The sequence below is a fragment of the Podarcis melisellensis genome, assembly GCF_964234715.1.
Source record: "Podarcis melisellensis genome assembly, chromosome: 9".
NCBI lineage: Eukaryota > Metazoa > Chordata > Lepidosauria > Squamata > Lacertidae > Podarcis > Podarcis melisellensis.
Genome location: NC_138541.1, coordinates 63,570,001 through 63,593,618, shown reverse-complemented (window position 1 = coordinate 63,593,618; position 23,618 = coordinate 63,570,001). Strand labels below are relative to the sequence as shown.

Below are 23,618 nucleotides of genomic sequence, written 5' to 3'. Positions count from 1 at the left end.
AAGACGCCTATCTAATATCTTTGTATCTCCCCAGAGCATGTGCTTAATATCAGGTTATGTTTTATTTGTGTTGTTGAAAGTTCCACTTAATGGTGTCACACACTCTGATGTGCCCAGCTGTGACTTAAAAACTCAGCAACAACGTTGGGGCAAGCCTTTGTTTTCCTCCAACTATCTTATTTCGATCAGGGCAGCTACAGCTTTTACAATAAGAGGAAATCTCACCTTCCAACTGTTCAAATTATTAGCACTTCTATTTGTTTGTTAGGGAATACATTACAGCACATTCATTCAATGTGCCCTCTGTAGTCTTCTGCAATGGATCTGTGGGAAATATTTTTCCCCCTCTCTTGTGTGACTCGTAATGCAAAATAATGAGAAGGGGGGAGCATTCTTCAGATATATAAATGTAATAACATTTTGGAGGTTACTTTGCTTTGCTTTACCCAGTGCAGATGCTTTGCAATTGATAGATAATTATACAATTAATTATATAAATTGTGTTAAATAAAATAAAATAAATATCACTTGATTGTTAGAAAACCTCTACAAAGTTTACAAGAAATCAACTAAAACATTAACATTATTGATAAAAAACAGTTAAAAACTGTGTCATGTACATTAATTTCTGAGTACTCAGAAATTCTGTTATTCATTAATACTCTGAGTAACACTTAGTTGACTTCCACACTTTGGTTAGCTTGGCTTATTTAATGATTGCTAGGCCTGGGGATAGATTGTTAGGCCTGGCACCCACAAACTTGTAACATTGCATCATCCCTTTTGACATTCTGTCACTTTGTTATCGCTTCATTCTTCCTGAAATAATTGCTTCTTTTTCAGCCCACCTATCTTCTCTTAGCTCCTGGGTCCCTGGCCATATTTTGTTTGGTCTTCTGGCTCTGCTACCCTCAGTTCCGCAAATGTCTCCCAATATCTTTAGTGGACCTATGAAGAGATGCAGTTAGGAAATATTTGATTCCGATCTTCTTCGTTTTACAGGGGAACCTCTGGCAATGTGTATTATCAAAATGTGGACAGCAGCCAGCCCTGCTGCATTTTGGGGGGTCCCATTGTCTTTCTTCTGTGTGGGCCCCACTGTGTCTACCCTTTATCTTTTGCTGCCCACTTTACCAGAATACCCCATGTATGAACCTCTCTCTTCAAACCTTACCTCAAGTTCCACCTCTTATGTGAAGGCTTTGACTTAACCTGTGCTACTCCTTTCCCAGTTGAAGAAAATGTCATGCCATACGTTTAAAGTGCTCTTATATCACTTTAAAAGCCACAGAGAATCTTAGGAACTGGAGTTAGCTAAGAGGGCTTGGAATTGTACATCCGTAAGGTCAGGAGTCAACAGTTGGTTGACTCTTGAAGTGGTGTGAAAGTGTGCTTTAAATGTATGCTCTGGATTTTACCCTGGTTGCATCCATCCATTGCTTCCCTTGGTTGTTGTCTTACTTCAACCCTCCCATCAAACCGTAGATGGAAAGTAATCAGGACTAGTGTCTCTCTTGCCTCCCCCCAACTTCTTCTGCAAAGTGCCATGTCCATGAAAAGAACAGTAATCCAAATGACTTCCCCCGTCCCTTCTCCCTTTCCCCTTGAAACTGAGTTGCTCTCTGGTTCATATTATCTCTGGGCCATGTTTTGGATTGTTATTAGCAACTTGAGATGACCTGGGGGAATAATATGCCTGCATATATATATTTTTTCCAAAACAAAAATATCTTCTCTCCACTGTAATCAAGTCAGTCAGCAGGTCAGCTTACATGGAAATAAAATGAAGAGATAAATGTAGCAGCAGCCGTGTCGGAGCACTAGAAATAGCCTGTGAGTCCTGACAATGTAAAGAGACTAACAAAGCTTCGTGGAATTTACTTGTTCCGAACTTTTTTTTTTTTTAATGTGAATTACGTAACAATGCTGAGAGTTTTCTTTTCCATGAATTAGCCAAGCATAAAAAGCAATTCATGGTCTTTCACCTTCTTTGGAAGTGTTATACCTCCAGTGGGATGTGAGAATTTTCTGTTTGAGCAGCAGGAGCCACACCTCATTTCTTTCTCCATGGGGCTGGAGCACCACTGAGACCTTCCACCATATTCAAACTGATTTAATTAGAAATGGGAGGCATGTTGATAGTGATTCATTCAAAGCTCAGTAGCAAATCAACATTACACCCTCTGAAAAGGAGGGGGCAAGATTGCCATTGCCTTTTTGCATCACACATCAGAAGGAGCATGGTCCAAGCAATCTTAGACATACAAGTCCATTTCCAGCGGTAAAGGTAAAGGGACCCCTGACCATTAGGTCCAGTTGTGACCAACTCTGGGGTTGCAGCGCTCATCTTGCTTTATTGGCCGAGGGAGCTGGCATACAGCTTCCAAGTCATGTGGTCAACATGACTAAGCCACTTCTGGCAAACCAGAGCAGTGCACGGAAATGCCGTTTACCTTCCCACCTATTTATCTACTTGCACTTTGACGTGCTTTCAAACTACTAGGTTGGCAGGAGCAGGGACCGAGCAACAGGAGCTCACCCCGTCATGGGGATTCGAACCGTCAATCTTCTGATCGGCAAAGCCTAGGCTCTGTGGTTTAACCCACAGTGCCACCCGGCATATTAAAAAACTTGGCTGTTCTTTGGCTGCATAGAGTGCTATGCAATCTAAGTGTGTATAAAGCCCTAGATGACTTGGGACTAGGCAAGTCAGAGAATCCCTGAAAAAAAATATTCATACATGTCATAAAATTCCTTTGCAAAGTGGTACAGTCAAACCTCATATTGAAAGGCTGCTGGCAGTAAGTTCTACCTCTAATGTGGGTAGACATGTTTTATGAATGAGACCATGCTCAATATGACCTTTCTTTGTGTGCTTCCTTTCACGGGCCTGGATGGCAACTGTTGCGCATCCTTAATAATGCTGTGGTTTTTGCACCCCAGTGAGATTTATGTGAATATACAGTATATCTGCTCATCAAACTGAAATATACATCCCAAATACTACTATGCTGCGTGTGTGTGTGTGTGTGTGTGTGTGTACAATTGTTTGAAAATAAGCCAGGAGCAGGAAACGATGCCAGAGAAACAGAGATGTAAAATATGTATGGAAGAATAATAGGTGTAAGTCCCACTGAACTCAGTGGGACTTACACCTGAGTAGACATGGAATAGGATTGTGTTATATGTAAAGCGCTGATTTTTCTACATTAGGAACTGGAGTATACTAGTGTGCTATGAGAGGAGGCTGGCACATGTACAGTGGTGACCTTGGGTTACAAACACCTTGGGTTACAAACACCTTGGGTTACAGATTCCGCTAACCCGGAAGTAGTACCTTGGGTTAAGAACTTTATCTCAGGATGAGAACAGAAATCATGCGCTGGCGGCAGCAGGAGGCCCCATTAGATAAAGTGGTACCTCAGGTTAAGAACAGTTTCAGCTTAAGAACAGACCTCTGGAACGAATTAGGTTCGTAACCAGAGGTACCACTGTACTGAAAAATGTTAGTTATTATCTTGCTGCCTTCATCTCAAAGCAACATGCCCCTCAAACCCTAACACTGACCATCTTTTTGCTGATGTGCAGTTCTGACATTCTGAAGAAGGGTTTGTTGCTTGCTTGTGTTGTGAGTTAAACCACAGAGCCTCGGACTTGCCGATAAGGAGGTCGGCAGTTCGAATCCCCGCGACGGGGTGAGCTCCCGTTGCTCAGACCGAGCTCCTGCCAACCTAGCAGTTCGAAAGCACTGTCGAAGTGCAAGTAGATAAATAAGTACCACTCTGGTGGGAAGGTAAACAGCATTTCCGTGCGCTGCTCTGGTTTGCCAGAAGTGGCTTAGTCATGCTGGCCACATGACCTGGAAGCTGTACGTCTGCTCCCTTGGCCAGTAAAGCAAGATGAGCGCTGCTACCCCACAGTCGGCCACGACTGGACCTAATGGTCAGGGGTCCCTTTACCTTTACTGCTTGGTTTTACTTATATGCTGCTTTCCCACAATGAGCTGTGCCCCAAGTGGCTTACAGCAAACATTCAAAATAGAGAAAGAAGGAAATAATGGCCTGCTGGGATTTTCTGATGCTAGAGCCAATGAGTGTGGAGGGAAATCCCTGAAACATCACTATTGGTCAGGCTGACAGGACTGAAGGAAGTATGAAACTTCAGAAGGCACTATTGATTTTGCTTTCTGAAGACCACTTCATTATTCTGGAAGGTGATAAAAAAACACACCCATAACAAAAAAAATATGATATTTTTTCAGGATACAGTGAGGTGTGTCCCCAGTTTTAGTCATGGATAAAATGCCATCCGGAAAGTCTCTGAATAGAATGAGGCACATTCATGGGGGGGGGGGGGATGGTCAACTCAATGGAATCTGCATATTCATAAGCAGCATACTGTGATTATTTATCTATTTAACTTGTTAGTTGGTTAACACAAACTGAAAAATTCTCTGAGCAACTCACAGAAATTGATGATGCTAGGGACAAACAGGAAGAGAGAAGTAGGACATAGAATCACACAATTGTAGGTGATGGCTTCATGGAGGGTTTGTTGTTTCTGTCTGTTAGTATGTTGTGTATTTTTGCTGGCTGGATCTGTTGGGAGTTGGTGTCCAATGGCATCTGGAGCTTCAGGGATTTCTCACCTCTGCTTTAGAAGCATCTAGTTGGCTCTTGCTGATAACAGAATGCAAGGCCACGTGGACCCTTGGCCTGAACCACTTCATAACATAAATTTCAGCCACCAATTTCATTCATGGCAGTTAACTTCTCATATGAGCAGGGAAATGTGTGTGAGGAAGTCAAGGGTTTCAGGCAGGGCAACACGCACTGCTCCTGAAAAATATGAATAAACCTTGTGCAAAATAATATCACTGTGGAAGAGGAAGAAAACGATCACTGGGTTCTTTCCCTCAGTTTCTCTTCAGCATCCACGAAATGCTGACAGGATTCATTGCCAGGATTCTCACACCATCCCTACCCTTCCCATTTCCAGGAATGCCCTTGGGTGTCAGAGTTCACTGAATACACTTTTAACAGCGTCAGCTATTTGAATTTTGAAATAACACAAGTCTGTAATTATAAGAACCAATGGATGCTCAATCTGAGTGGAAGCGTGTGGTGTCGATTGTGGCGGCCGTAGTTTGAAGCCTTTATTAAGTCAGCTGGCAAAACATCCAATCGCTCAGCATTAAATTTTATGGCAAAGGAGTGGAGTGACTGAACTGTTTTCTTTACTCTCCCCCCTTCTGTTATATATCACTTGCATGGTCTAGTTCTCAAAACCACAGCCATTGATCTTTAAAACGTGTGTGTGTGCGTGTGTGTGTGTTAGTGTTACTGGTAGCCACACTATACTGTAACATTTATGGACTCTATAAAATCTTACATTGTTTTGGTCTTTCCTCAGAAGAGCTTTATGCCAGACAGCATGAAAGTTTCATGCTAAACTCGTCTGTGGCCAAAGTCATTCAGAAGAACTCTGCACCTGAGTTGATTTAATATAGGACAACCTGCAGCTTTACAGAGACCTTCCTCTGTAGCTGCCCTTTCAGGCAGAGACAGATGTGCAATTTTAAATTGTGGTAGGATTGAAGACACACATCTTGCATTCCAAGGCATTTGTTTTCAGGACAGAGGAGGGATTCCAAAATGGCTCCTGTCACGGCATGCACAGTGACCCACCATAAGTTCATGATTCTCCCCAAGTATAACCCAGGTGCCAAAAATGCTGATTACCAGGCAGGACTCAGCTGTGTACTTCACCTAAATTCGTAAGAAACTCACTTTTGCCTCACAGCATTCGTTTTGGTCCCTAACAGAGGAGTCCTAATGCAGCAAAGGTTTGGGTGTCAGCCTCACAGGTGAAAATACGTGTCTAGGAATTCACCCACTCTCCTTTCTTGGCAGCCATTGCAGCTCCCATGGGGATGCAGCTAAAAATGGTATCCCCGTGGTTATCAACATCACCAGGTATCTGAAGAAGTGTGCATGCACACTAAAGCTCATACCAATAACAAACTTAGTTGGTCTCTAAGGTGCTACTGGAAGGATTTTTTATTTTGTTTTGTTTCTTCCTCATAATGTTTAGAAATCCTCAATGACTTTGTGAGTTCCTCCATCTCAGTTACTGTCAGCCAACAAAGAGGAGCAGGGTTAGGGAAAGTTGCAATATGTTGACCATGAGCAATGATGGGTATTGTCTGAGGAGTTGCACATCTACTGGCAGTTGTCCCTGTGGCTGGTTTCATTGCATGCATGTTCATTACTTGACTCCAGTATCAAGTGATGACATGCCTGGGGGGGACGGGTCCTCACAGATCTAACCCCACACACTGAACTTTCATTCCCTCCCTCTCATCACTTTTAACAAAGTGCTTTTCACACAAAGTTTGCACACTCAGCCACTAACCTTCGACCGCTTAACACTCAAGTGTACAGGAAACCCAAGTTCCCGCCAATTACCCTTGGCACATCCAACGCACACTCTGAAAACAGCGGGTATATTCAGTAACTTCTAAAATGTCTGCAAGGTAGGGTACAGCCACCTTTACATGCCCCAGGGGCATTCAAAGCACTCAGCCTACCAGAAGTCCACTGAAGCTTCATAGTTATCATGACACCAGTTACGAAGTGTAGTTGTTGAACCAGCATTTAGGTATGGGGGAGTCTACTGTGTTTTGCCTGATTTTTTTTATTTTTATTTTTTTTGCTTGGTTAAGAATGGCTTTCTCAGAGACCCTACCTTTAGGCATAGGCAACCTTCAGCCTGCCAGATGTTTTGGACTACAATTCCCATCATCCCTGACCACTGGTCCTGTTAGCTAGGAAACATGGGAGTTGTAAGCCAAAACATCTGGAGGGCTGAGTTTGCCTATGCCTAAAGGTGGGGTCTCTGAGAAAGCCATTCTTAACCAAGAAAAAAACATCTGTAGGCCAAAACATCTGGAGGGCCGAAGGTTGCTTATGCCTGCTCTAAAATGTCTGCAGGTAGGGTACATGCCCCAGGGACATTCAAAGCACTCAGACTACCAGAAGTCCATTGAAGCTTCATAGTTATCATGGCACCAGTTATGAAGTGTAGTTGTTGAACCAGCATTTAGGTATGGGGGAGTCTACTGTGTTTTGCCTGATGTTTTTTGTTTTGCTTGGTTAAGAATGGCTTTCTCGGAGACCCTACCTTTCAAGTGACATTCAGAATCTTTTCTTTTGCAGCCATTTCGTAGAGTGACGTTTTCAGTTGTGAGTCAGCCTCAGGACCCACATCAAGGGTCATTGCAGAGTTGCTATGACAGCGGTCTGGAGGAGTCAGAAACACCAAGCAGTAAGAGTTCTTCAGGGCCGCGGCTGGGTGCCCTTCCACTCCCAGAGGACAACTACGAAAGGACTACGCCGGATGGCAGTGTTGGTGAGGCAGAGCATATGGAAAATGGTAGGGGCATACACAACACCCCACACACATACTCGATTTACACTAGCGAGTCCAACATGAAGTAGAGTTGTCAAGAGGTCAGAATCTTCATCCTCATAATGCAAAGGTGATGAAGCTTAAATTTAGGGCTGGATCCAGCCAAATTTTAGGCACCTTTAAGGCCCATTTCAATGGGATGATATGTAAACATCGGCACTGAACCTTTAACGGAAATAACTGGGACGTGAATGTGCTTAAGTTTTGATTGGATCATGCTCCTAATATTGACCCGACCAGGTTGATTAAGATGGGGGAGGGGAGAGAAACATGCAAATATAAAGCATATTTAAACAGTATTAATGACACAGTTAAATAAATACATCTAAAAATATCAGCACATAGCCGATGAAACCTATTTAAATTCTTATTTTTTTAAAAAATAATATGTAGACATAATTTATTTTTAGTTGTGTGCCTTTTATTATTATCATCCAGGAACTGTATATGTTCAGCATTAGCTAGTAGAAAATAGAAATTCAACTTTCCTTTTAGATTGTTGTCTCTTCCCTGCTTGCATGCACAGGGTTTTCAAAATAGAGTTCATGTTGCTTACTTCCTATATTCTGCTCATAGCAAGGGGCGGAGGTTGCAGCATCGGGAGGTGGGAATTGTAAGAAAGTCTGCGATACAAAGGAGTGTGTGTGTTTGTGTGTGTGGCCATATATTGTTGTCCGCTATGGAAGGCAAAGTACCAAAAACATCAACTCTTCCATGGCAGACAATATCGAATCTTCAGCTCCATTTCTGTGCTTACTCACCGGTTAATAGCTGGTGGCTGGAGATAGCAATGAGAGCAACTTGCTTAGTCTCCCTTTTGTATCAGAATTTTTGATTTCCATTTTTCCCCATAATGGTATTCTGTAATCCCAAATTCCAACAGAGCGACAGATTATTAAAAGAAGAAAACGTTGTGTGGGTTTATTGTTACCAAGGGTAAAAATATAAAATAATTCAATGTGTTTGCAGCAATGTATTTAGTTTCCACACTACTAAATGACTTCAGTATTTCCCCCCAGAATGTTTCATTATTGGTGTGTAGTATGAAGAAAATAGCAATATAATAGCAACAGTTCCCAGTTATTTTTTTTCAGTGTGTCTTGAATAGGTCTTAACAATCCATTGCCCCATGCTTTTATTTGCCTAGATCTGAAATCTTTTGAAGTCAATTATATTGATTTCATAGTTCTACCCACAGAGTAGGTTATTGAATACCAGAGTACAAGCTAATGGTACCATGTGAAACAATGCATGTCTAGATGACATTTGTATAGATGTAAGAGCAAGAGTGGAGTGGTGTATCGGACTTGTTTGGAACCATATATAGAGTCACTGATTCCGTCAAAGTATTTGTTTTACTTTCCTTTGGAGATTTTATATCAGCAAATAATTAATTGTTCTCATGGTTTTGTTTCCCTTAAAATAGAAATATCAAGACAACAAAAGCAGAACATTTTCTGTGATTTGGGGGGAGGTTTTTTCCATTATACTTCTGAAAAAAGTATAATAATAATATATATAAGTATAAGCATTAGGGACACCACATAACTTTGCAGGTTCTGATTGCGCCATTTGTTTTACAAAGAGTCGAGCACCAAGGTGCCATTTTTTCAAGGACGGAACAAAGATGATTTTGTTGTGGTTCTAAAGAGAAACAGCCATGTTTAAAGGCCTCCCATTAAACTGAAAATTAAATTGATACATGTTGTATTTCATGAACATTTGTTGCAGTTACCTTTTCACCGCACAGATATGGAGGAAATCAGGAGCGAAAAAATTGGTTTATACCAAGTAACACCATTGGAACATACAGCCCATTGAGGTCAACGTTGACTCACAGTGGCTTGCCAGAATTTTAGTGAGGGAACATTTCCAGCCATATCTGAAGATGCCAGGAACTGAACCTGGGATTGTCTGCATTTAAAGAAATATGTTTCCACTGAGCTGTGCCCCTTCCCCAAGATCCTCTTCTTCTTTCTTTTTATCTCTCATAGCTTTTCTCTTCTTTTTTTAAGTAAGAGTTTAGTGCATTTGGCTGTAGTCTAGTCTTGACCTTGCTTCTGACAGGTCACCATATAATCAGAATCAGAAGAAACTTTATTTGCATCAGCCACTAGCTATGGCAATAAAATAAAATAAAATGTACTGAAGATAGAGGCAAAAGCTTAACTATAGAAAATACATTTTGGGGGTTTACATCAATAATCAAATAATAGATTTTATTCTAATTGCCCCCATTAAAACCTTTGCAGTTTTTGCTGTTGCTTGATCATCTTGTTCTGCTAAAAGAAATGACATAGTAGCAATGGTTGAGTGACCTGGCATGGACAATAATAGAAGGGTAATGACCTCACTCCTCAAATCTTTATAAAGAGTGCAAGCCAGAAGCACACAAGTCACTGCCCTCTCCACAGGGACAAAACCATTTTTCCAGTGGAGTTTTTTGAAACCGACCCTCAAGTACAGCCAAAGGCAGCATATTCAATCTTGTGAAAGGGAAAGCGCGTCTGCATTTTTGAATTGTTAAATTTTGCAAATTGGGTGCCAGAGTGTCAAAATGACTAGGTGGAAACCAATCATACCATGGACAAAATTTCTTTGGTCTGACATGAGACAAGTAATGCAATGGTCACAAGGGCCAGAGACCAGTGATGTGATTCTGAATGAGATGGAATTCAGATACTGGATCAGGCAGGCAGGAACTGATGGCCAGAGCAGACGATGTAGTCACAGAGCAGCTGGAAGCCAGCTAGTGTCATGTGATGTGATCAGTTGCTCAGTTTTATTGACTGGCATAAAACAAAGGTCTGCATAAGGCCTGGTGCCTTTCCATTGGTTTGGGAGATCAGCATCTTCAAGCTGTGGTTATCAGCACTCAGCCTCGAAGCAGTGGTGGAGATTCATGCTCCGTAGGGGCATGGCGCCCAGTGCAGGCAGGGGGCAGCTGCGATGGCACCCCGCCGGGATCTTGCTGCCGGGGGCAGTGCGCTCCCCCCGCACACCTCTTCCTCCGCCAGTGCCTAGATTAGGTGTCATTGTCTATAGAATCTGCTGATGGCTTAGAATGCTGGTGGCCCAGGAGTTAAGGCACCAAAGGCTGGTCACTGGAGGCCTTGGCTTGACACTTCCTTTCTGTGTCTTATACTTATTGCATACTCAGATGGAAATATGCCCTGCTGAACTCCTTGAGAGTTACTTCTGGTAAGTGCACACAGAATTGCAGCCTTAATAGTTGCAACAGTGGTCACTCAGAGTGTAGAACTAGTGAACTAGGCACAGATATACATGATCTCAATGCTCCGAAATGCACGGAAGCTGCGTTGATTCCTGCTCTCCTTAGATGTTACCAGCAGTAGAACTTGTGACGGCACCTGGCTAGTTTTTAAGGCTTTGGGCTATGAGATTAATTGGTTTGCAAAGTTATTGTTTCAAAGTTTAATGTTAAACCCAAACCAAGCAAAGAGGTAGTGCTAGAACTATTGCTTCAAGACATTATTATTATTATTTTTTACACAAAGAGCAGTGGTTAGAGAAATAATAATAATTGTTGAAAATAATAGTAGTGCAGCAGAAATGCTACATCAGGCTCTGGCTTTTATACCTGAAGGAAGGGGTATTTTAAAGGCTGGGAGTATACCAGTATCCACAATTTTATGCTCTCCCAGCATGAAAATGGCACATTTGTCCCAAACTGACAGTAGGGTTATAAATGCTGTTGTTCGTCCACAGAAAGGCAGCAACAGGATGTGCAAGCTGTTTTGCTGTTAAAATGATTGCAGATGAAGAAAAGAGCAACAATGATTTAGATCTGCGTTATATTGGTTAGATCCGTTTTTGAGCGAGGAACATAATATGCAGAGTATAATTGCAATTAAGTTCACTGAAGATAATGATGATTATGATACACATGGTAAACGGGAGTGGGGAAATGGGGCTGGTCTGAGCATAGTTGCAAACCTGGCAATCGGCTAGAATGCAAAAAATCCCAGAGAACCTATCCCAGCTATTGAAAATGTACTGGAGAGAAAGAGAGCCAACCTCTGTGCATTAGTAGTTAAAGGCAGTCTAGGAGCTGATCAGTTGTGTGATCAACCTCAGCTGCTAAAGAATCTTCTGTTATACACTGGTGGCCCAGGCCAGAGAAAGGTAGCATGAAGATATCCCAAACAAAATTAGCTTGATGTCTAATTTAGCCTCCACTTCAGCACTTTCTGTATGAAAGCATTATATGTATATATATCCAATCAGTACTCAAATACATCTTCTCTTTCTTATGGTTTGACTCTTTGTTTCAAATTGCTAGGCAATGAATAAATTAATATGTAGCAGCTTTCCATTTTGGTAAACAGCTCGAGGTACATGTTTATGTATTTCATTTGCGTCACTGCAGAGGCCGTTTTGTTTCATTTTTTTTAAACAGAAGCAATATTCATGTAGGAAAATGCCATGTGTGAAATGGCATAAAGTGTTTGGATTAGGAGGGTTTAAATAAATAAATAAATAAATAAATAAATAAATAAAATAAATCTCACAATTCAACAAGTCTTTTCCACCCATGCAATCAATATGTATCCACATAACAATGCACACCCAAGCCCCGTTCATCTTGATGGATGCTTTCCTTAATGGAGATGGAGACACATCTCCTCATTGGGATCACTAGTGATGCACAGCTGAAGTGAGGGCAAGAGGAGCTTCCCTGTAGGTATGAAAGATTAACTTGAGCCCTCCAGAAAGTGGGTGACATTGTGATGAAAACTATGCCATACCAAACGGTTCTTCTGCTGTCACTGTCTAGACTTGACTTTTCAGTAGCGGCATGTCATCTGCCTCCAGTAATTCTTGTTGGCACTCGCCTGTAGGTAATGACAGAACAAGAGGCAATGCACTTTTGCTAGTCTGTAAATGTTACATTTGACATTTGAGGGAGGTCCCCCCCCCCTCCGTTTTTCTCCACACTTCAATTCCAGCTTTTAACCCTGCCCCACCAGCTTCTGGAGTAGATCTGTACTGCATAGTTTCATCTCTTGTATTTAATGGATTATTCTGACATCAAAAGCATGGGATCTGAAACTTGTCAACCATTCATTTGTCCCATTTAATTGGAACCTAGGTGATCTGTAGCTGCTCTGGGGTAGCATCTTGCATGACTCGCTTTTAATCAGGGACTGCACTGAATGTTTCATTCCCTACCTTCTCCCCCATGGGATCTATCTTTCTTTTCTTTTTCTTTTTGTAAGAAACCCTGTCTGCACTCCTAATAGTTATGACTCCAGATATTCACAGCTTTCCTTCAACCACTGTTCCATGGCTTTTTCTTAATGATTGATATGGATGCATTTAAATTACGGTAGATTTTAGATCATTTCCCATGCAATAAGCTAAAGCTGTCTCATTCCCCCATTGCATTTTCAGTGCAAGCTGTGCATAAGATTGAAAATGAGGTCCTTTTTCCATGTCAGTAAGGGGAGGTCCTTGCGCTCCTTAACACCGGTTCTGAGAGATCTGCACTGGCTCCCAGTACGTTTCCGAGCACGATTCAAAGTGTTGGTGCTGACCTTTAAAGCCCTAAACGGCCTCGGTTCTGTATACCTGAAGGAGCGTCTCCACCCCCATCGTTCAGCCCGGACACTGAGATCCAGTGCCAAGGGCCTTCTGGCGGTTCCGTCATTGCGAGAAGTGAGGCTACAGGGAACCAGACAGAGGGCCTTCTCGGTAGTGGCGCCCGCCCTGTGGAACGCCCTCCCATCAGATGTCAAAGAGATAAAGAATTACCTGACATTCAGAAAACATCTTAAGGCAGCCCTGTTCAGGGAAGTTTTTAATATGTAATGCTGTACTGTTTTTAACACTGATTGGGAGCCGCCCAGAGTGGCTGGGGAAACTCAGCCAGATGGGCGGGGTATAAATAATAAATTATTATATTATTATTATTATTATAAATTGGCGATGTCATTATCACAAGGCTGGTTCAGAGTGTACTCACCAGATGCATTTGATGAGGACTCCAATGTCCAGACCCACTAAACACTTGCATGAAAACACAATTGGATGTTAAGCTGGGCCATTGAAATGGAAGTTGCCATGAACACCAAAAATCACAACATCTAGAAAAATTCAGATTTTTAAAGGTGTTTTTTTTCTTCAAATTTTTGCATGCATGCTACATTAGAGACTTGAGCCAACAAAGAAACCGATTGTAGGTTTATGGCACTTTTTTGAAGTGCGTGGGAACTTCACAAGAGCTCTGCTGTGCTCAGGCTCAACTCCCATTCTTTCAAAGGTGCTTGTGCATGAGAACACCATTGCTTCTGTATAACTACAGAAACATCACAGCTAGGGAGCAGGGGAAAATGTATCATCTCTTCTCAATCTGACCAGACCTGGTTATTCCCAAATGTTGAAGATTTAATAGTAACTTCTTCATATCTCTCCTATCCTCTGACGTGTCTCTGCCTTCTATATAGGAATCTCATTCTATATATTCAGCAGAATTCAAGTGGCTCAGCCATCTTGGGACTGCACAGAATACATGTGGAATAATACTCCTTACTTTCACACACATCTAAGAAAAACCTTCCTGCACAAAGAACACTTTAGGAAGAAGGCTTGCTTAGAATATTTCTCCTCTAGCTTTCCATGGGTCTTCAAGTAATGAAGTCCAACATTTATTTCACAATGGTAAAGTCCCAGGACACCTGTACAATGTGAATCTTCTGAATGCACAAATCCCTTGCTTGTTTGGTCTTGTTCAATGAGTGCACCTAAGATTAGCCATTACTTTTAACATAAACATATGCACTTTGAAACATTACCATATGCATGAGGAAGAAGATGTTTAAATGATTTGTAGTGATACCTGTCCCATGATGCTATACTTACTGTTCCTTTAAACTGTCCAACACCATTGGGTAAATATTAGTTATATCACACAATAGAAGTCGTAGGGCGACATCTCCGTCTAAAATTAGTCATGAACATACCCTCTAACATTTCTCTGATGAATCTTGTGATGTCCTGTTCAGTAACACAACAACAACAATTTTATTATTGACACCTCGCCCATCTGACTGGGTTGCTCCAGCCACTCTGGCCTGGTCCAACATATATAAAAAACATAATAAAACATTAAACATAAAAACTTCCCTTCAACTGCCTTCTAAAGGTTTTATAGTTACTTCTCTCCTTTGCTCCGGGGTAGCATAACTCCATACCCTCCAACATTTCTCCAATGACAATCAGGATGTCCTATGGAAAAGCGGCACATTCTGGGGTCAAATCAGAAACCTGGACAGCTTCTGTAAATCTGGGACTGTCCCTGGAAAATAGGGTCTGTATGAAGACCACAGCCTTTAATAAAAAGCCAGTGCTATTAATATGTATTAAGTCCTCTTGTGTGTTTATGTATGTATCTTTGTTATTAGTGTTAAGCTTCCATCTTGAGGTATAGGAATTTGGGTATCTGGGACAAGGAGGTTATGTGCAGAATGAGCATGAGAGCATACAGTGTGAAGTGATACAGTTTTTCTACTGTTTTAGAGGTGTTTCTGCCCCTTTAAGATTCTGAAGATCTTAAATCTGCATTTTTAAGCCTCTGCATCCTACTAGCTGTGGCATGCCAAACAACTACTTTTACAAGCTTGCTAATGCTGCCTGTAGCAGGACTTGTAGATCTTGTTGTGACTCATGTTATAGTTACATTGGAGTGTAAATTCCAGCACAGCAGTTCAGAGTACAGATGGGAAATGTGCCTTCTTATAATTGTTGTACTAATTATGACTAGTCAAGACTGAGGCCCCACTTTGTTAGGTGTTATGCAAACTTAGCCAAACACCAGATTTGCACATCTAAGTTATTTTGTTTTATTTTTGGAAAATGCTTGGTGGTGACACGTGCTGTATAATTTTAGCCCCTTTTCTTTTCATCTTAGAAATGATCTCTTAAAAATAGCCTAGTTATTCTGAGGGGGCTAGTTTTTGTGACTATGCTTGGTTTGGTAGGATTTAATTTCTGAACCATCTAGGGACTCCACTAGCTGAGATTTTATCTGCAAAAGAATAGCATAAGGATTGCTGGGCTGAATCAAATGAGAAGACCAGCATTCAGTGTCCAGACAGATGACTTCAGAAGTTCACAACAAGGCATGAAGATGAAAATCGAAGGGAGCTGATAATCGGAAGTAACGTATTTTTTGCTCTATAAGACTCACTTTTTCCCTCCTAAAAAGTAAGGGGAAATGTGTGTGCATCTTATGGAGCGAATGCAGGCTGCGCAGCTATCCCAGAAGCCAGAACAGCAAGAGGGATTGCTGCTTTCACTGCGTAGCAATCCCTCTTGCTGTTCTGTTTTCCTCCTCCAAAAACTAGGTGCGTCTTGTGGTCTGGTGCATCTTATAGAGCGAAAAATACGGTAGTTGATAATCAGAGATATACTACCTTTGAAGCTGGATGTTCAATTTAGCTATTGGATAGATTTGTCCTCCTTAAAATTTGGCTTTCCTAATTGCCCATTGAGGTTATGTTGAAGGAAGAAAAAATGAAATACAAACAGAAGAACTGGATAACAAAAGGGAGATTGTATCACTATGCAGATAGCAAATGACAGTTCTCTCCCAAAGTCTGGACAAGACAACTTTGTTGCCTCCCCATAAGAGTACTGCTGAAGCCAATTGCTGTCACAGTCACCGAGAGGTGAGACTCAAATATACTTAAATTATCTCAAAGGTGTCCAATTTGTGACTAGTGCCGCAGTGACTAGAGTCAGCAAGCTACTCCTCTGCAGCTTGTTACAATTTGTATTGTATTGTTACAATTTCTATTTCCACTTGTGCCTTGATTTCAGAGCCCCTTGTATGCTTCAAGAAGCATATTAGGACACTTATGCATACTAGGCTGCCCCTTGCCTTCCCTGGAATGGAATAGTTGCAAACCTTCAGGGAGATGATGCGAGTGTTTCTTGGATCTGCACAATGGAGCAAAACTGCTGGGTGGGTCTGCACACTGTTTAGGTTGTTGTAACTCCTGCACAAATACCTTTTGATTGCTATTTGTGTAAATCAAGCATATTTGGATGTGCTGCAGAGGGAAATGCATATCAACAGAGTATTTTAAAGTTCAAACATTCTTTCAGGGAGTTGGCACTCCATACCTAAATATTTGTGCAATTGCAATCCATTCTTTATCACAGTTCCCTTGATTGAGTATATGTTAGGCAGACCTCACCTTTATGAGCTGGGCAGCTGTCCAAGGCTTGTGGCTTTTGTCCTCAATAAATTGTTAAATGGAACATGCCAGAGGTGGTGCAAAAGTTCATCTGTTCTGTGTGAGTTCTGTTTCAAGTCTTTACATGCATGTTAGAAATTCCAGGAAAACCAGTCCTAAAGGCTTTTTTTTTTTTTTTGGTCTGCATCTTTGGGGTTAACTTGATAGAAGTGAAGGAGTAAAAGGGAGGGAACTATTGTGAGGGCAGTGAAGTATCCCGCTCGATAATTAAATAAGTTTTAGCATAGATTTCCCCCCCAAGATTCACAAGCTTAGCCGTTAGGACTCTGTTCTAATTTAGAGGGAGTTATGGCTATAAATCCCTTTTGAAAAGAGATTAGGTAACCCTTGGTTTCAGAGAGAAGAATGAGTAATTTGGAGGAGGAAAAGCCAAAGGAAATTGAAGCTATGAGCTTGAATTAACTCTGAAAGTTAATTCTGGCATTCCAGGCGAACGGGTAATTAGAGGTGTGCTTGACCAAACAGTTGGACATTTTGCTTAAAAGGAAATTAAAATAAAGGACGCATGACACCCGCAAAAGACAAAAGGCAGGCTTTAAATATGATTAAGGTACAAGGAATGATACGCCTGTTTTGAAATGGAGTGTGTGCACCCAGAGGTCTAAAAGCAGGGAAGGAGAACCAGTAGCCTCCACAGTGGCTGGCAGGGCAATGCAGGTGGGGCTGTGTTATTGTTCTTCTGGCTTCCCAATACGGTGCTTTACTCTCATTTACTGGAAGGGACAAGGCGCTTGGTGTGGCTTGCAGTGGCAGAAGTGTTGGATTAACTCTGGTGCCATGAATTTGTGGGATGTAACATAAGCAATCTAGTACAACACTTCCTGTTTGCCCGGAGTGGACATGTAAGGGAGTGTTACTCCAGCCTGGGGGGCTTCCTGTCACACCTGGTCTGGAGCTTCCTCCACCTGCATGTGAGCAGGTAGATGGGCATGACCCTGGGAGACCCCATAAAAGGTCAAACAGCCTTCCTCCTCCTCCTCCTCCTCCTCCTCCTCCTCCTCCTCCTCCTCCTCCTCCTCCTCCTCCTCCTCCTCCTCTTCTTCTTCTTCTTCTTCTTCTTCTTCTTCTTCTTCTTCTTCTTCTTCTTCTTCTTCTTCTTCTGATGTATTTTGCTGTCTGCTGGCTCTCAGCCAGCAGCACAAGGGGCTCATTCCCATATGGGATGAACTCAAACTGCCTTCTGTAACTACAAGCTTAAGCCTGCCTTTGGGGATCCAGCTGTGAACTGGATGTGAGTAAACTTCATATTACTTTTAAAAGAAGATTGTTGTGTCTTTATTCTTTTTAGGAGGGATAAAAGGGGACTTATCAGGAACAAAACCCAATCTGGACAAAGCCAGATTGGATAGCTTAAGTAAAGAGATTCAAACGAATCTACCAGCTAGCTTCCTGCTATATACTGGGGAATGTACTCTGCTGCTGACTCACAAGTGTGAGTGAGGAAGGATAATATTTAATCAATATATCCTCTCCTAGTATCCACAACATTCCCCTTCCCTGTTCCCTTCAGTAAGTGGTGGTGAAGCACAGTGTTGTGAAGCCAGGAGACTTCAATGGAAGAGAAATTCTGGTAAGGGATTTCGTCCTTTCATTCCTTTGGCTCCCCTGGCCTAAGAAGTGCAAGGACGTATTCTTGTTAAGTGCTGAAACTACACATAAACCCTGCTCTACACCATTTATCTATTTATTTGCTCATTTGAGAAGGATAATTACAGAAGCAGATTACTGAACACTTCAACATGGGTGGGACCAAGCCTCATTGTTAATTTCTTATTTTGATAGTTGCCTGGTTCTTTACAAATGTGCCCATGCTTGGGGTCCCCCCCCCCTTACTGGCTTGTCTTAACCTGCTTTTCCTTTCTTTCTTTCTGCTGTATCTATGGAACAAATCAACCCTAAAGAGCCCTGCAGGGGCACTTGTCCTTTTACTGAGCAATCTGTATTATTGCATCAGCACAGGAAGTGAAATCAAAGTGAATCATATCTAAAATTACATATAAACAAGGCATAAGACAAGCTTGTATCTAAAGATTCTCCCCCTTTTTGCCCTGTAATGGATGATTTGCTTTCTTAATCAAATGATTCCTTCGTTTGTACTGTATTTTGGTTTGGTTTTTGTTTATTTGCAAACTGCAAGCAGTGCTATAAAAGACCACTGCCATCCACAGAGGAAAAATATTAAGCAGCATCTTTGCAAACAGATTTGCTGAAAACCTGTAAAGCACACAAAACTTGTATTGCTCTTTCTCCTGGAATTATCTCTCCAAAAGCTCTGGCCATATCATAGTAGATTGCATTAGAGAAGGTTAATTGGTTTTACTCTTGAGGGTGGCTCCCCCCCCCCCCGGTCAGCACATATAAGCACTGTGTGAAGGATGCTGTGGCAGTTTTGTAGTCCAAGGGAAATTACATTTATATGCTCATGAATTACTAACACAATGTTTGCGTCTTTAAAAATATAATTAAACCCAAGCTAGTTTTTCACAGCGTGGGTGGCAATTCCCCCCCATTATTACAACATTGTTACTATATAAGTGCATACCTGGCTACATTTCCCCTGATTAAGTCACATTCTCATTGTGCTACCTAGAAAGTAGTTTGAATGGCAGATCACTTGAGAGATTATTTCTATCAGTGGTGGTTTATCCTCTGTGCTGGTGGTCTTCCCAACACAGCTGCAACTTCTCAGTTTGAGACCAGGGTTCATGTTATAGTGTGACATTCCACCAAAAGCAGCAATTCCAGGAATGTGGTTAAGTGCTTAGCAAATGTGGTGGCTTTTAGATAATTCCTTTTGCCTTGTTCCGCTGTCAGGATGGGTGGGTTGCGGGATCTAACAAGCACCTAAACTTTATTGCATGCAAAAGCCACTCAGCTGCCTTTGGAGGGGGAAAAAGAGGGATATTTGGGGGGAAATAGGCTACCCTCCCAATCCAGACACCATAATTGAAATCTCTAGATCTATCTACATTCCAGATATGTGACCTTGACCACCAGTGCTTGGATTAAATGAGGTATGAGTGAACCCATCTGAGACTCAGTATAGGCAAGCAGCCTGCATCCACCCACAACCCATGGAAGACCTATGACTTACTGAGACTTTCTGAATGTGCTGATTCTTCGAGAAGAGCTCTGCTTCTCCCTAGCTCTTTGTAGCTCATTGTGGTGTGGCAGCTAAGCAAGCCAAAGTGTGTCTCACATACCTGGGATCATGTTTAAGTGCTCTCCTCCTGAACCATGATCTATATCTGGCATTTCACACTGATCTGAATGGGTTGAGAATAAATAAAACTGCCGTCTCCTCCCCAGAAGGAAGCTTGTGTGCTTGTACTAAACTATGACTTGCTTTAGCTGTTTAATACACCCATAGAGAGACAGGGCCTATAGAGACTAAATAGTCTATACAGCTAGGACATTTTCACAAACCCATGCTCCTTCTTGGTCCAATGTACATGATGTGTATTACTAATATAGATCACTTCCACAACATACTTTTATAGATTTCTCCAAAGAATCTTAGGAATTGTCATTTCTTAAGAGTATCTGGGAATTATAGCTCTGTGAAGAGAAATGACCGTTCCTAGAATTCATTCAGGGGGAGCCATGATGGTTAAAGTGCTTTAAATGTCCTTTGTGTGCCCCCAGGGATCATAAGAAAGGAATAAAGACCCTGTCAATGTGTTATGGAATTAAAATTAGGCCACAACTTTTTTAAACTTCCGAATGTAGGAAGACCTTGGCTTAGGCCTTGGGCATGTATCCCTCCCAGCCCCCCAGCCGGGGGAACTGGGGCTCATCAGGGTAAATGGGATATAGGGGTGCACTGTGAGATGTAATTGTACCCAGGCAGCCCAGCCCATATCCCCACACACAGGGTAGTTTACTGACAACCTTTTGGTGTATGGCCAGTGACACCCATTATATAACCCCTTTTAAGAGGGGACCCTGGAATCGACGCCACAGGGGTGTGAGTCACTACTTCACACACACACACACACACACACACACACACACACACACACGCATTATAGGGAAGAAAAGACTAAAGGATTCCACCCAAGGCCATAAACCGCCAAAGTTGTGATGAATTGCTACGGGGAAGACAAAACATGCCAATGTAGGAAAATTTCTTCCCAGTCCTTTAACTGCAACCAGTCAAAGACCACAGCAGTGCCCGCTAAACAGGAAGAAAAAGTTAACCTGCAAACAAGAAACATTAAACTATGAGAAGGTAGGAAAGGTGAATTTCCTGAGCCTACTGCCTGGCTAATGTCAGCTCCACCCCCTTCATATAAATGGGACTGGCCCCACCTCCCAGCAATGAAACTAGACTGCTGAGGCTGGGCGTGAACCTCCAAAGAATAACACTGAGAGGCAAGCCAGCCCGTTTGCCATTAAGCGCCCTGGGAACTGTAGCACCATGCACGATCGCAGAAAGGGCACCCACAATGTAAAGTGTGAGTGCTCATAAGATGTATGGTATGGTTGGGAGTTACTTGTCTGTTACTTCATATATGTATAGGTACCTGGTCATGTTTCTCTAAATGAGCAAATACTTTCAAGTGTCTTCTGCTTTTCTTTTTTTCATAGAACAGATTTTATATGAGGAAAATGGATATGTTGACCAATCAGAGTAACCAGAAATACATAGGTGAATGGCTTTCTGAGATAGTTCAAATGATGTTATCTCTTGTAGGCTTTGTTGTTGTTGCTTAGTCGTGTCCGACTCTTCGTGACCCCATGGACCAGAGCACGCCAGGCACTCCTGTCTTCCAATGCCTCCTGCACTTTGGTCAAACCCATGCTGGTAGCTTCAAGAACACTATCCAACCATCTCGTCCTTTGTCGTCCCCTTCTCCTTGTGCCCTCCATCTTTCCCAACATCAGGGTCTTTTCCAGAGAGACTTCTCTTCTCATGAGGTGGCCAAAGTATTGGAGCCTCACCTTCAGGATCTGTCCTTCTAGTGAGCACTCAGGGCTGATTTCCTTAAGAATGGATAGGTTTGATCTTCTTGCAGTCCATGGGACTCTCAAGAGTCTCCTCCAGCACTATAATTCAAAAGCATCAATTCTTTGGCGATCAGCCTTCTTTATGGTCCAGCTCTCACTTCCATACATCACTACTGGGAAAACCATAGCTTTTACTATATGGACCTTTGTCAGCAAGGTGATGTCTCTGCTTTTTAAGATGCTGTCTAGGTTTGTCATTGCTTTTCTCCCAAGAAGCAGGCGTCTTTTAATTTCGTGTAGGCTAGTTGCAAAATAAATAAATAGACCCGTAGCCAGTTTCATCATTGCTCCTTGTCAGTTTGCTGTAGGCATTTAGGAGGTTCTTTGCATTACCATGAATGTGGATACGGAAACTGTACTCACAAGATTAATCTCTCTATTACGGAGAAGATAAATAGTAAGAGAATGGAATCCGTACTCGATCAGAAGTGACCGGAAGTAATTAGTCTCTGTTAATGCTGTATGTAGCCAGCATGAAATCAATTTGTGAAACTCTTAACACTGCAAAGAGGATAAAAGCAGGTGTCCACAGGAAGGATGAGGAAATGATTGTAAACACTGGGACAAAGTTTGAAGCTATATAACTGGGCATTGTTGCTATCAGAGCTGGTGCCAAGCTATTTTGTGCCCTAGGGAAGGCTAACTGCTTGCACACATGTGCAAACACACACATTGCTAACTTCAATTTTCAAAAGCATATATCTTGTAGAAAAAACAAAAAGCCGAAAACTTGAAAATGTTTAATTTATTTTAAATTGCAAGAATAAGTAATACAAAAATCTTTGATTGTCTTTCTCAAATACAGAATAAAAATATTTTGGCACACAAATAATCTTGTGAATCATGCTGCTAAAATGTAAGTCTCTTTAAAGTTTCAATTTTGGGCACATCAAAATCTGCTTTTTCCTTTGCATATTTTGCCACCCATTCCTTCAGGTCAAATGCTGATGCTTGGGCATGTTCAATTAATATAGTTGCCAAGTCAACTAGTCTCTTTTGCAAGACTGTTGAGAAACTGTGTTCAAAATATAAAATAAAAGTAAAATATTACTAGAAATTTATCAGATATAACACCCTAGTTGATCCCTGGTTGCTATCTGCAAGTTCTCAGTTTCTGACTCCAGTCCTAAAGGTAAAGGGTAAAAGGACCCAAAACCATTAGGTCCAGTTGTGGCCGACTCTGGGGTTGCAGCGCTCATCTCACTTTATTGGCCGAGGGAGTTGGCGTACAGCTTCCGAGTCATGTGGCCAGCATGACTAAGCCGCTTCTGGCGAACCAGAGCAGCACACGGAAACGCCTTTTACCTTCCTGCTGGAGCGGTACCTATTTATCTACTTGCACTTTGACGCACTTTCGAACTGCTAGCTTGGCAGGAGCAGGGACCGAGCAATGGGAGCTCACCCCGTCATGGGGATTTGAACCACTGACCTTCTGATCAGCAAGTCCTAGGCTCTGTGTAGTCCTAAATTAACCTGAAATCAGAAACTGATATTAGACCCAATCTGTGGGTTAGTCATGCTGGCCTTTACCTTTGTCAATGATGAGCACATTTAAGTCCCATTGATTTCAACACTAGACTTACCACATGATTCTGGACTATATCGACCTTCACCAGCCTGCTTCCTGCCAGATGTTTTTTGAACTGCAACTCCTATGGTCATCCTGGCAGGGCCTGGCAGGAATTGTAGTCCAGAACATCTGGAAGACATCTTGTTGGCAAAGGCTGGTCTGTATCATTCCTGTTATTAAAATTGATTGATTAGAAATGTTTCCATGCTGACTTGCTAACCACACATTGGCAAGACAACCCGTACCAGATGAAAGCACAATAGCAGTACACACCCAGCACCAGCTGA

The 23,618-nt window shown here is 42.0% G+C and overlaps 1 protein-coding gene across 4 annotated transcripts in view; it reads left to right on the top strand.

Moving 5' to 3' along the window:
* PCDH7 (protocadherin 7) overlaps nucleotides 1–23,618 on the top strand; it is a 420,082-nt gene that overhangs the window by 193,937 nt on the left and 202,527 nt on the right. Inside the window, exon 2 of one of the 4 annotated variants that reach the window (XM_081924374.1) lies at nucleotides 7,218–7,326. The exons of 1 other annotated variant lie outside the window; for it this stretch is intronic. In XM_081924374.1, coding sequence (XP_081780500.1) covers nucleotides 7,218–7,326 — 109 coding nt within the window. Of the gene's footprint in view, nucleotides 1–7,217; nucleotides 7,435–23,618 lie in introns of all 4 variants that reach the window. 2 more of the 4 variants (XM_081924373.1, XM_081924372.1) reach the window with 2 other exon arrangements.